The 13,981-nt window shown below is 44.4% G+C and overlaps 1 protein-coding gene across 1 annotated transcript; it reads left to right on the top strand.

Annotated features, from left to right (window-relative positions):
• Window positions 1-397: 397 nt before the first annotated feature.
• LOC306934385 (threonine--tRNA ligase 2, cytoplasmic-like) lies at window positions 398-2,497 on the top strand (the record flags this gene model as incomplete). Its single annotated transcript, XM_079516954.1, has 1 exon — window positions 398-2,497. The coding sequence occupies one exon, from the start codon at window positions 398-400 to the stop codon at window positions 2,495-2,497; it is 2,100 nt and encodes a 699-aa protein (XP_079373080.1).
• Window positions 2,498-13,981: the final 11,484 nt, after the last annotated feature.

Raw genomic sequence — 13,981 nt, 5'->3', positions numbered from 1 at the left:
GTGCGGAACATGCTCTCGGTGATGTTTGTGTAGTGATGCACCAACTGTCTGATTGTCGCCAGTCTATGACATCAGTACTATGACATCAATACTATGATGTCAGTGGTGTGATGTCAGGCATGTCTATATATGGGTAAATATTTGTCCAACTGTGTTTTATTTTGTGGCATTCACTGGTGCTTTCATTTTGTAATGTGTTTGGGTAAAGCTGAGAAGCATATACAATTTAATGATGATTAATGATGTCATTATTGAGTCAATTATTACTTGATTGGTAGATGTGGGGATTGAGTCAGTCAGTCAGAACAGCATTATGGCGCGTCGCAGTGAAGGAGAGAGACAGTGATATGTGATGACGATGTTATGCTATTATTATTAATGATAATGTTATTGCAGGATGGTTGCCATGGTAACCGGTCCTGTTAGGACGCTCGTGACCGTTCTGTTCAGATGTAAAGTGCGCGGGACGCTGCTGCACATGCACAGAGCCTACAGCCAGTTGCAGGTGTCTTCTGTTGTGTCTGATCGCCTGCGGCTCTTCGAGTCTCTCAGGGAGAAACGGGCCGACGAGACGAGAGGCGGAGCTACAGAGAGGCCCCTCAGCATCCGATTGGCCGATGGCAGGACGGTAGAGGGCCGAGCTGGCGTGACCACGCCCCTCCTCGTGGCGCAGAGCACGCGGGTGAAAGGAGCACTGGTGAGCATAGTGAACGGCGAACTGTGTGATCTCCTGCGCCCCCTAGAGGGAGACTGCGAACTGCAGCTTCTGGACTTCAACACAATTGAGGGCAAACAGGCGTTGTGGAGGACGGCGGGGTGCGTGCTGGGAGGCGTGCTGGAGGCGTCGCTGGGCGCCGAGCTGTGCAGGGAGGGAGTGACGGAGTCCGGCCTCTACTGTGACCATATGCTGGACAACAGCACTGTCTCTCTGGCGGAGCTGGAGGACAGATGTAAGGAGGCTGCATCCCTCAGACCTGTCCTCTCCACTGTGGAGCTCCAGACTCACGACGTCAAGCAGCTGTTCCCGAGCAACAAGCTGAGACGTCAGCTCATTGGAGAGCAGGGGACTGGGCCCAGTGTGACAGTGTACAGATGTGGAGACAGTGTAGGAGTGTGTAATGGACCTCTTCTTCCTCACACCGGCCTCGTCAAGGTCTTCAAAATGTTACAGGTGTCTCCCGTGACATTAGCCAATCAGCCGCAGACGTTGGGCTTGATGCGCCTGCTGGGCGTGGCGTTTCCGGGCGAGCGGGAGAGGAAGGAGTGGGAGGAGCAGAAGGAGGAGGCGAGGAGGAGGGACCACAGGCGCATCGGCACGGAGCAGGATCTGTTCTTCTTCAACGACGTCAGTCCTGGAAGCTGCTTCTTTCTGCCCAAAGGAGCTCATATTTACAACACACTGACTGACCTGATGAAGAGTGAATATAAGAGGCGGGGCTTCCAGGAGGTCGTGACCCCGACCCTGTACAGGAAGGCATTGTGGGAGCGTTCAGGTCACTGGGAGCATTACTGCGACGACATGTTCACCGTGGCAAGCCAGGACAGTCACACATACGCCCTGAAGCCAATGAACTGTCCTGCACACTGTGTGATGTTTGAGCAGGACGTGAGGTCGTGGAGGGAGCTTCCTCTCCGCTGGGCGGACTTCGGAGTTCTCCACAGGAACGAGCTGTCTGGAGCGCTGACCGGCCTCACTCGGGTCCGCAGGTTCTGTCAGGACGATGCACACATCTTTTGCACGCCAGAGCAGCTAGAAGAGGAGATATCTGGCTGTCTGGACTTTGTGAGGAGTGTGTACCAGACGTTTGGGTTCTCCTTCCACTGTCTGCTGTCCACGCGACCTACACCCTGTCTGGGGGAGGAGGAGCTCTGGAACACTGCCGAACGGCAGTTGGAGAGGAGTCTCCAGGCGTTTGGGGAACACTGGGAGTTGAATCCGGGAGACGGAGCCTTCTATGGGCCAAAGATTGACATCCAGATCAGCGACGCCATTGGTCGACAGCATCAGTGTGCCACCATCCAATTGGACTTCCAGCTGCCAATCAGATTTGATCTGCAGTATGTTGGACCAGATGGACAGAACCACAGACCGGTGATGATCCACAGAGCTGTACTGGGATCAGTGGAGAGGATGATCGCCATACTGGCCGAACACTTTGGAGGGAAATGGCCGCTGTGGTTATCTCCAGCGCAGGTGATGGTTCTTCCTGTAGGGGGTGACAGTGAACCTTATGCCCAGCAGGTGGTCCGGGACTTCCGTGAAGCAGGCTTCGTGGCCAGTGTGAATGAAGATCACGCCACCTTAAACCGGAAGATCCGCTCAGCCCAGTTGGCCCAGTACAACTACATACTGGTGGTCGGGGAGAAGGAGCGTGCGAGTGACACGCTGAGCGTTAGGAGCCGAGGAGGTCAGCAGCTGGGCAGGAGGAGCAGGGAGGAGGTGCTGGGAGCGCTCACACACCTCCGAGACTCCAGGAGCAACCGGGAGGACTTCTGACCGCGCGACCCCTGAACCCTTACCTCTTGTTCCTGTGTGGAACCTGACACTTCCACTCGACACGGTTCTGTGCCTCATTTTGAGCTATTGCATGTCACTGTAGTCATATCACACAGTGTATGAGGGAAAAAAATGTATCAAACAAAAATCGCTTGTATCTCAAAAATACAAGCGAAAAAAGGGCCTTTTTCACTCAAACAATAACTAAAAATCACACCTGTGTGAACTGAGTGGTGCAACTACACATTTATAAAGATTGATTATATGGAGATTGATTCACTCTGACGTGATATCTGTGATGTCAGTGACGTCACATACTAACCATAGCAACCATGCTCGTTTTTTTGGTGCGAACAAACACGGGTACACGGGTACACGGGTACAAAGCCAGTTGTTGGAGTGGTTTGCACCACTCAAAAATACATCGCATGGATGCTACTGGGACGTATCCTCAGTGATGTTACCTGAGGTCAACAGGGTTTCGGGTCTACCAACATCATACCCCTCACTCAGGCGACCCAGCCAGGGTTGATCAAATCCCGGCAAAGTACTGTATGTACTGTATGTATGTAAGTATATGTACGTGCAGTGTGTCTGTATCAATACATTGCATACCGGGTTACGATTATAAACCAAGAACCTATAGACAAATCCACAGAGGGGTGCCCTGGGCGTGGCCATTTTTAGGTGTATACCATTAACTGACTAGCTGCACCCATGGCCTACTGCTCCTCGGATTAATGCTCTGTAGGCCATTATTATTATTACTACATGCAGTTACGTAAGGCATAATATCTGGCTAGGTGGTCATTGTCGGGAGATAATTCACCGACAGGGAGTTTAACCACCTCCCTGAAGGTGAATTATATCCCGACAATGACCACCTAGCCAGATATTATCCCACTTATTACATGGCTACCTAACATAAATTAATACATTGACCCAAAACACAACAAAAAAAGTATTCCATAAGTTTGCGCTGGCTGCGTCTGGTCAGCTGCAGTGCTGGAGCACTGTCGGAAAAACAAGGAAGTGAGTTGATCAAACAGAATACATTTTCGGGTACTGCTTCGTCTATTTCTCGCTCAAATTTTTTCGAAAACATTTTTGAGAGCAATGTTTAGCTGTAAATGACATTGTGTGTCACTAGTGTGTGTGTTTACATGGCTGTCATGTTGGAAACAGCAGTAAATCAAGCGGGGCGCAGCCGCGCAGCTGGTGCTCAGAGGGTTTGATTAGGCAGAGGTCTGTTATACATTCAACCAAGCCATGTAATAAATTCAGTTGGGTACCATCATCATGGGACATAGGCCCGACTTTACAGTAAGCTTCTACCATCATGATGGGTCATTATATTATAATATTTTTGTAGCATTGTACAAAAGAATGCATTGAGAAAGAAATGCTGCTATTTGTCCCAAAGTGATAGCTGATTTTTGTTTCAAAAAACCTTTTATACCCTGTATAAAATATAAAATGTATTATATACATTTTAAACGGTATAAAAGTTTTGTTAAACGACACAATGTGACATAGCTCTGTTTACAATGTAAACAGCTATGTAAACTTTACACAATGCCGTTCCCCCTCCAACTTACCCCATTTTCAACTGTATTTTGTTAGATTTTCACACTTGCTTTGGCATATTGCAAACATATGATTTATCATACCAATAAAGCTCATTTGAATTTAATTGGATAATAATAATACACTTTATTTGTACAGGTATGCTATAGTGTGTTTCATGACAGCAGCCCAGATTACTTTACATTAAAACATAGATAAACCACTTGATCCTGCACAGCTATTATCAGTTTTCATAGTAGACATGTCTTTAGAGCAGGGGTTCTCTTTTTGGCTGGGGACCCCCGGAAATGCTTTGGCCATGTATTGCGACAACCCGCCCCCAATACAAACAGACTGCAAAAATAACCTTAATAATAGAGAAAATATATCATAAATAAATACTGAAACCAGATAGAATCATTAAGGAAAGTGTATGCATGCACCACGTACTATGTAAACTCTTAATTTACATTTTCCAGCCATTCAGTTGTAATTTTTTTTTTTTTTTAAATAATTTGTCGACCCCAAGGGGTCACGACCCACAGGTTGAGAACCCCTGCTTTAGAGAACCACTGTGACAACATTCCCTTCCTCAACGCTCCACTGGGAAGCGAAGAACAGTCATCAATGGCAGCAAACATATGAAATGGATCATTATTCACTGCCCGCTTCACGCTTCACGCTCAGAAGGGAATATCAAAACTCTTCATCGTGGTTAGCGAGACCAAACACTTTAGAAACTCATCTCTCAAGTTGAAAACTATAGAAATTATCCCTGAAAGTATAGTCTTAACATGAAAGTGGGTGGAAACGACTAGTGATTCATGTGAATGTCACTTACAGTAATGGTTGGCCACTATACTGTCAGTGAGAAATCATGAAAAAGCATTTCAACGTGATTTGTCCACACAAGATGTGAACAAACAGGCCACATCTCAGTTCTGTGCATAACATGTGTAATGTGATGACTCTTGAACTGTGGCTGGTAGCCTATTCCATCATGCTCTCTGTAAGAGCAGCTGTGTAGTATTGTCAATGTATGGTGTGATCTGTCTATGTATTGTGTATTTATTGTGCTGTGATTTCTTTGTATCCTGAATTCCATCTATCTGTCTGTCTGTCTGTCTGTCTGTCTGTCTGTCTGTCTGTCTGTCTGTCTGTCTGTCTGTCTGTCTGTCTGTCTGTCTGTCTGTCTACTAGCAATCAGTTCATTCATTGTGCAGGTCAATGTGGTCCAGGTCTTATTTCTCAGTATCCTCCACACTGTTCTTGACAAACTCGATGCATCTGCCCAATACGGTACTGTATACCCAGGGGGCAAAGGGGGTTGACCTGCATTTGTCATAACATACAAAGTTGTCCACCAGAAATAATATCTATGACCCCATAGGATCACAACCTATATGGACAACTCGGTCAATTTTGTTGCGAAAGTCCAATATGGCCGCCCCCAATATTAGCCCCTATTAGTTATAATGGGGGGTGAATAGGGCACAATTTTAAACTGAGAGATATTTCCACGAAACTTCTCAGGTTGATCAATGATATGAATACGAACATTTTTTGTATTGCAAGTTTCCATGAAATCCAATATGGCCGCCACAATATGGCCGCCACAATATTAGCACCAAGAAAATAGGTTTTGGCTCTAACTTCTGAACCAGATGAGCTAGAAATGCAAACTTGGTGTCTATTTCATGGTTTCTGACCATGAGAGACTCAATGGAATACCTATTTTTATTATTGGATGTGTCTGGACCCTTATTGTGCATATTTACAAGATGGTGGCTACCCGAAATAGTGCTTTACCATGATTTCTACCATGATTGTTGACTGTTTTGGCAAACACAAGCAATATTAATCCATTGGCTAAGATTCATGGCACAGAAGGAACATATTTTCTTGAGCTTGCATATTGTCAAAATGGCTGCAAAAGAAAAGAGACATTACATTTCCTGTCAGATCCTATTACCCAGGGGGGCAAACCACCCCTTTTTGGATACTTGCATTTGCCATAACATCAAAGGTTGTCCATCAGAAATATCTATGACCCAATAGAATCACAACCTATATGGACACACCGGTCAATTTCTTTGCTGGAAATCCAATATGGCCACCACAATATTAGCCCCCATTAGCCTATAATGCAGGTGAATAGGGCAACATTTTTAACTGAGGGATATTTCCACGAAACTTCACAGGTTGATCAATGATATGAATACCATAATGGTTTGTATTGGAAGTTTCCATGATATCCAATATGGCCACCACAATACTAGCACCCAGAAAATAGGTTTGGCTCAAAATTCTGATCCAGATGAGCTATAAATACAAACTCATGGTTTCTAACCACGAGAGATATATAAATATTTTAGCCATAATTTCCCTCTATTAAGTATTATTGTTCTGGGGTGTTTCTTTGCAGAAAGACATCCCTCTGGCTGTATTTTGGTTTTGTTCTACTGTTTCTGTTGGCATTTCCTCTGTTTATGTTGACAATCATCCCTGGCTGGGACGTGCATCGCCAAGCCGGACATCGCTTCACTGAGTATGGATGGTCTCTCAGTGATGGTCCCCTGTCCATCTAGAGCCAGCCTGGCCTATGCCAGAAAATCTGTTCATGTGCCAGGGACTGGAGACAAGATGCAGCAGGAGCTTCACTCCATTCCTGACTGGGGATGCATCACCATTACCTTGGACTCTGGCTGGCATCCTGTCATGAAAGGACGCGATGAGAGAGATCAATGTCCCTGGACAGCCAAACTTGCCAGGGATCTGCCACAGGCCCTCACGATTGACTGTGTGAAAGGCCTTGGTGAGGTCGACAAACACCATATAGAGACCCTTCTGCTCTCTGCACTTTTCTTGCAGCTGGCAAATGGAAAAGATCATGTTACAGGTACCTCTGCCTCCGTGGAAACCACATTGGGATCCAGGGAGAACATTCTCAGCATGGCTGATTAGCCGGTTGAGGATGATTCTTGCTAAGATCTTTCCTGTGATGTTCAGGACTCAGGAGGGCTATACCATGATGGTTATCGCAGTATGCCCCGTCCCCTTTTCTCTTGTAAACATGCACTATGGATGCATCCTTGAAGTCTTGAGGGACTTCCCCCTCTTCCAGATGACCTGGTACAGGTGCCAAGACTCCATTCTTGTAGATGTCTGCGGGCAACCCATCACCTCCTGGTGCCTTTCCAGAAGTGGTTTGTTGGAGTGCTTTCACTGTCTCTGCACTGGTGGGGGGGGGGGTCAGCCAGATCAGCTTTGATTGGCAGCTGGGGTATCGTAGCAATATCCTCTTCGGAAATTGAGGACTCTCTGTTTAAGTGTGCACTCTTGTCAGTGAGCAGGACACTTGTCAGAGGAGCGGACTGGAGTTGAGCTGTGGTTTTGGGCCCATAAAGAGCACACATAATGATGCATGCACCTGAGACATTCCCAGTCAGGAATGGAGTGAAGCTCCTGCTGCATCTTGTCTCCAGTCCCTGGCACATGAACAGATTTTCTGGCAGCCTTTGATACAGCTACATGATATTGTCTTGTTCATTGACATAGGCCAGGCTGGCTCTGTAGATGGACAGGGGACTGCATTCCCGTCACTGAGAGACCATCCAGACTCAGTGAAGGAAGGGATGTCCGGCTTGGCGATGCACGTCCCTGCCAGGAATGATTGTCAACATAAACAGAGGAAATGCCAACAAACAGTAGAACAAAACCAAAATACAGCCAGAGGGATGTCTTTCTGCAAAGAAACACCCCAGAACAATAATATCTTTCGTGGTTAGAAACCATGAGTTTGTATTTCTAGCTCATCTGGTTCAGAATTTAGAGCCAAACCTATTTTCTGGGTGCTAGTATTATGGTGGCCATATTGGATATCATGGAAACTTCCAATACAAAAAATTATGGTATTCATATCATTGATCAACCTGTGAAGTTTTGTGGAAATATCCCTCAGTTAAAAATGTTGCCCTATTCACCCGCATTATAGGCTAATGGGGGCTAATGTTGTGGTGGCCATATTGGATTTCCAGCAAAGAAATTGACCGGTGTGTCCACCCACATAGGTTGTGATTCTATTGGGTCATAGATGCCTCATTTTGAGCTATTGCATGTCACTGTAGTCATATCACACAGTGTATGAGGGAAAAAAATGTATCAAACAAAAATCGCTTGTATCTCAAAAATACAAGCGAAAAAAGGGCCTTTTTCACTCAAACAATAACTAAAAATCACACCTGTGTGAACTGAGTGGTGCAACTACACATTTATAAAGATTGATTATATGGAGATTGATTCACTCTGACGTGATATCTGTGATGTCAGTGACGTCACATACTAACCATAGCAACCATGCTCGTTTTTTTGGTGCGAACAAACACGGGTACACGGGTACACGGGTACAAAGCCAGTTGTTGGAGTGGTTTGCACCACTCAAAAATACATCGCATGGATGCTACTGGGACGTATCCTCAGTGATGTTACCTGAGGTCAACAGGGTTTCGGGTCTACCAACATCATACCCCTCACTCAGGCGACCCAGCCAGGGTTGATCAAATCCCGGCAAAGTACTGTATGTACTGTATGTATGTAAGTATATGTACGTGCAGTGTGTCTGTATCAATACATTGCATACCGGGTTACGATTATAAACCAAGAACCTATAGACAAATCCACAGAGGGGTGCCCTGGGCGTGGCCATTTTTAGGTGTATACCATTAACTGACTAGCTGCACCCATGGCCTACTGCTCCTCGGATTAATGCTCTGTAGGCCATTATTATTATTACTACATGCAGTTACGTAAGGCATAATATCTGGCTAGGTGGTCATTGTCGGGAGATAATTCACCGACAGGGAGTTTAACCACCTCCCTGAAGGTGAATTATATCCCGACAATGACCACCTAGCCAGATATTATCCCACTTATTACATGGCTACCTAACATAAATTAATACATTGACCCAAAACACAACAAAAAAAGTATTCCATAAGTTTGCGCTGGCTGCGTCTGGTCAGCTGCAGTGCTGGAGCACTGTCGGAAAAACAAGGAAGTGAGTTGATCAAACAGAATACATTTTCGGGTACTGCTTCGTCTATTTCTCGCTCAAATTTTTTCGAAAACATTTTTGAGAGCAATGTTTAGCTGTAAATGACATTGTGTGTCACTAGTGTGTGTGTTTACATGGCTGTCATGTTGGAAACAGCAGTAAATCAAGCGGGGCGCAGCCGCGCAGCTGGTGCTCAGAGGGTTTGATTAGGCAGAGGTCTGTTATACATTCAACCAAGCCATGTAATAAATTCAGTTGGGTACCATCATCATGGGACATAGGCCCGACTTTACAGTAAGCTTCTACCATCATGATGGGTCATTATATTATAATATTTTTGTAGCATTGTACAAAAGAATGCATTGAGAAAGAAATGCTGCTATTTGTCCCAAAGTGATAGCTGATTTTTGTTTCAAAAAACCTTTTATACCCTGTATAAAATATAAAATGTATTATATACATTTTAAACGGTATAAAAGTTTTGTTAAACGACACAATGTGACATAGCTCTGTTTACAATGTAAACAGCTATGTAAACTTTACACAATGCCGTTCCCCCTCCAACTTACCCCATTTTCAACTGTATTTTGTTAGATTTTCACACTTGCTTTGGCATATTGCAAACATATGATTTATCATACCAATAAAGCTCATTTGAATTTAATTGGATAATAATAATACACTTTATTTGTACAGGTATGCTATAGTGTGTTTCATGACAGCAGCCCAGATTACTTTACATTAAAACATAGATAAACCACTTGATCCTGCACAGCTATTATCAGTTTTCATAGTAGACATGTCTTTAGAGCAGGGGTTCTCTTTTTGGCTGGGGACCCCCGGAAATGCTTTGGCCATGTATTGCGACAACCCGCCCCCAATACAAACAGACTGCAAAAATAACCTTAATAATAGAGAAAATATATCATAAATAAATACTGAAACCAGATAGAATCATTAAGGAAAGTGTATGCATGCACCACGTACTATGTAAACTCTTAATTTACATTTTCCAGCCATTCAGTTGTAATTTTTTTTTTTTTTTAAATAATTTGTCGACCCCAAGGGGTCACGACCCACAGGTTGAGAACCCCTGCTTTAGAGAACCACTGTGACAACATTCCCTTCCTCAACGCTCCACTGGGAAGCGAAGAACAGTCATCAATGGCAGCAAACATATGAAATGGATCATTATTCACTGCCCGCTTCACGCTTCACGCTCAGAAGGGAATATCAAAACTCTTCATCGTGGTTAGCGAGACCAAACACTTTAGAAACTCATCTCTCAAGTTGAAAACTATAGAAATTATCCCTGAAAGTATAGTCTTAACATGAAAGTGGGTGGAAACGACTAGTGATTCATGTGAATGTCACTTACAGTAATGGTTGGCCACTATACTGTCAGTGAGAAATCATGAAAAAGCATTTCAACGTGATTTGTCCACACAAGATGTGAACAAACAGGCCACATCTCAGTTCTGTGCATAACATGTGTAATGTGATGACTCTTGAACTGTGGCTGGTAGCCTATTCCATCATGCTCTCTGTAAGAGCAGCTGTGTAGTATTGTCAATGTATGGTGTGATCTGTCTATGTATTGTGTATTTATTGTGCTGTGATTTCTTTGTATCCTGAATTCCATCTATCTGTCTGTCTGTCTGTCTGTCTGTCTGTCTGTCTGTCTGTCTGTCTGTCTGTCTGTCTGTCTGTCTGTCTGTCTGTCTGTCTGTCTGTCTACTAGCAATCAGTTCATTCATTGTGCAGGTCAATGTGGTCCAGGTCTTATTTCTCAGTATCCTCCACACTGTTCTTGACAAACTCGATGCATCTGCCCAATACGGTACTGTATACCCAGGGGGCAAAGGGGGTTGACCTGCATTTGTCATAACATACAAAGTTGTCCACCAGAAATAATATCTATGACCCCATAGGATCACAACCTATATGGACAACTCGGTCAATTTTGTTGCGAAAGTCCAATATGGCCGCCCCCAATATTAGCCCCTATTAGTTATAATGGGGGGTGAATAGGGCACAATTTTAAACTGAGAGATATTTCCACGAAACTTCTCAGGTTGATCAATGATATGAATACGAACATTTTTTGTATTGCAAGTTTCCATGAAATCCAATATGGCCGCCACAATATGGCCGCCACAATATTAGCACCAAGAAAATAGGTTTTGGCTCTAACTTCTGAACCAGATGAGCTAGAAATGCAAACTTGGTGTCTATTTCATGGTTTCTGACCATGAGAGACTCAATGGAATACCTATTTTTATTATTGGATGTGTCTGGACCCTTATTGTGCATATTTACAAGATGGTGGCTACCCGAAATAGTGCTTTACCATGATTTCTACCATGATTGTTGACTGTTTTGGCAAACACAAGCAATATTAATCCATTGGCTAAGATTCATGGCACAGAAGGAACATATTTTCTTGAGCTTGCATATTGTCAAAATGGCTGCAAAAGAAAAGAGACATTACATTTCCTGTCAGATCCTATTACCCAGGGGGGCAAACCACCCCTTTTTGGATACTTGCATTTGCCATAACATCAAAGGTTGTCCATCAGAAATATCTATGACCCAATAGAATCACAACCTATATGGACACACCGGTCAATTTCTTTGCTGGAAATCCAATATGGCCACCACAATATTAGCCCCCATTAGCCTATAATGCAGGTGAATAGGGCAACATTTTTAACTGAGGGATATTTCCACGAAACTTCACAGGTTGATCAATGATATGAATACCATAATGGTTTGTATTGGAAGTTTCCATGATATCCAATATGGCCACCACAATACTAGCACCCAGAAAATAGGTTTGGCTCAAAATTCTGATCCAGATGAGCTATAAATACAAACTCATGGTTTCTAACCACGAGAGATATATAAATATTTTAGCCATAATTTCCCTCTATTAAGTATTATTGTTCTGGGGTGTTTCTTTGCAGAAAGACATCCCTCTGGCTGTATTTTGGTTTTGTTCTACTGTTTCTGTTGGCATTTCCTCTGTTTATGTTGACAATCATCCCTGGCTGGGACGTGCATCGCCAAGCCGGACATCGCTTCACTGAGTATGGATGGTCTCTCAGTGATGGTCCCCTGTCCATCTAGAGCCAGCCTGGCCTATGCCAGAAAATCTGTTCATGTGCCAGGGACTGGAGACAAGATGCAGCAGGAGCTTCACTCCATTCCTGACTGGGGATGCATCACCATTACCTTGGACTCTGGCTGGCATCCTGTCATGAAAGGACGCGATGAGAGAGATCAATGTCCCTGGACAGCCAAACTTGCCAGGGATCTGCCACAGGCCCTCACGATTGACTGTGTGAAAGGCCTTGGTGAGGTCGACAAACACCATATAGAGACCCTTCTGCTCTCTGCACTTTTCTTGCAGCTGGCAAATGGAAAAGATCATGTTACAGGTACCTCTGCCTCCGTGGAAACCACATTGGGATCCAGGGAGAACATTCTCAGCATGGCTGATTAGCCGGTTGAGGATGATTCTTGCTAAGATCTTTCCTGTGATGTTCAGGACTCAGGAGGGCTATACCATGATGGTTATCGCAGTATGCCCCGTCCCCTTTTCTCTTGTAAACATGCACTATGGATGCATCCTTGAAGTCTTGAGGGACTTCCCCCTCTTCCAGATGACCTGGTACAGGTGCCAAGACTCCATTCTTGTAGATGTCTGCGGGCAACCCATCACCTCCTGGTGCCTTTCCAGAAGTGGTTTGTTGGAGTGCTTTCACTGTCTCTGCACTGGTGGGGGGGGGGGTCAGCCAGATCAGCTTTGATTGGCAGCTGGGGTATCGTAGCAATATCCTCTTCGGAAATTGAGGACTCTCTGTTTAAGTGTGCACTCTTGTCAGTGAGCAGGACACTTGTCAGAGGAGCGGACTGGAGTTGAGCTGTGGTTTTGGGCCCATAAAGAGCACACATAATGATGCATGCACCTGAGACATTCCCAGTCAGGAATGGAGTGAAGCTCCTGCTGCATCTTGTCTCCAGTCCCTGGCACATGAACAGATTTTCTGGCAGCCTTTGATACAGCTACATGATATTGTCTTGTTCATTGACATAGGCCAGGCTGGCTCTGTAGATGGACAGGGGACTGCATTCCCGTCACTGAGAGACCATCCAGACTCAGTGAAGGAAGGGATGTCCGGCTTGGCGATGCACGTCCCTGCCAGGAATGATTGTCAACATAAACAGAGGAAATGCCAACAAACAGTAGAACAAAACCAAAATACAGCCAGAGGGATGTCTTTCTGCAAAGAAACACCCCAGAACAATAATATCTTTCGTGGTTAGAAACCATGAGTTTGTATTTCTAGCTCATCTGGTTCAGAATTTAGAGCCAAACCTATTTTCTGGGTGCTAGTATTATGGTGGCCATATTGGATATCATGGAAACTTCCAATACAAAAAATTATGGTATTCATATCATTGATCAACCTGTGAAGTTTTGTGGAAATATCCCTCAGTTAAAAATGTTGCCCTATTCACCCGCATTATAGGCTAATGGGGGCTAATGTTGTGGTGGCCATATTGGATTTCCAGCAAAGAAATTGACCGGTGTGTCCACCCACATAGGTTGTGATTCTATTGGGTCATAGATGCCTCATTTTGAGCTATTGCATGTCACTGTAGTCATATCACACAGTGTATGAGGGAAAAAAATGTATCAAACAAAAATCGCTTGTATCTCAAAAATACAAGCGAAAAAAGGGCCTTTTTCACTCAAACAATAACTAAAAATCACACCTGTGTGAACTGAGTGGTGCAACTACACATTTATAAAGATTGATTATATGGAGATTGATTCACTCTGACGTGATATCTGTGAT

The sequence above is a fragment of the Electrona antarctica genome, assembly GCF_951216825.1.
Source record: "Electrona antarctica genome assembly, chromosome: 2".
NCBI lineage: Eukaryota > Metazoa > Chordata > Actinopteri > Myctophiformes > Myctophidae > Electrona > Electrona antarctica.
This window is presented reverse-complemented; position numbering and strand designations above follow the sequence as displayed.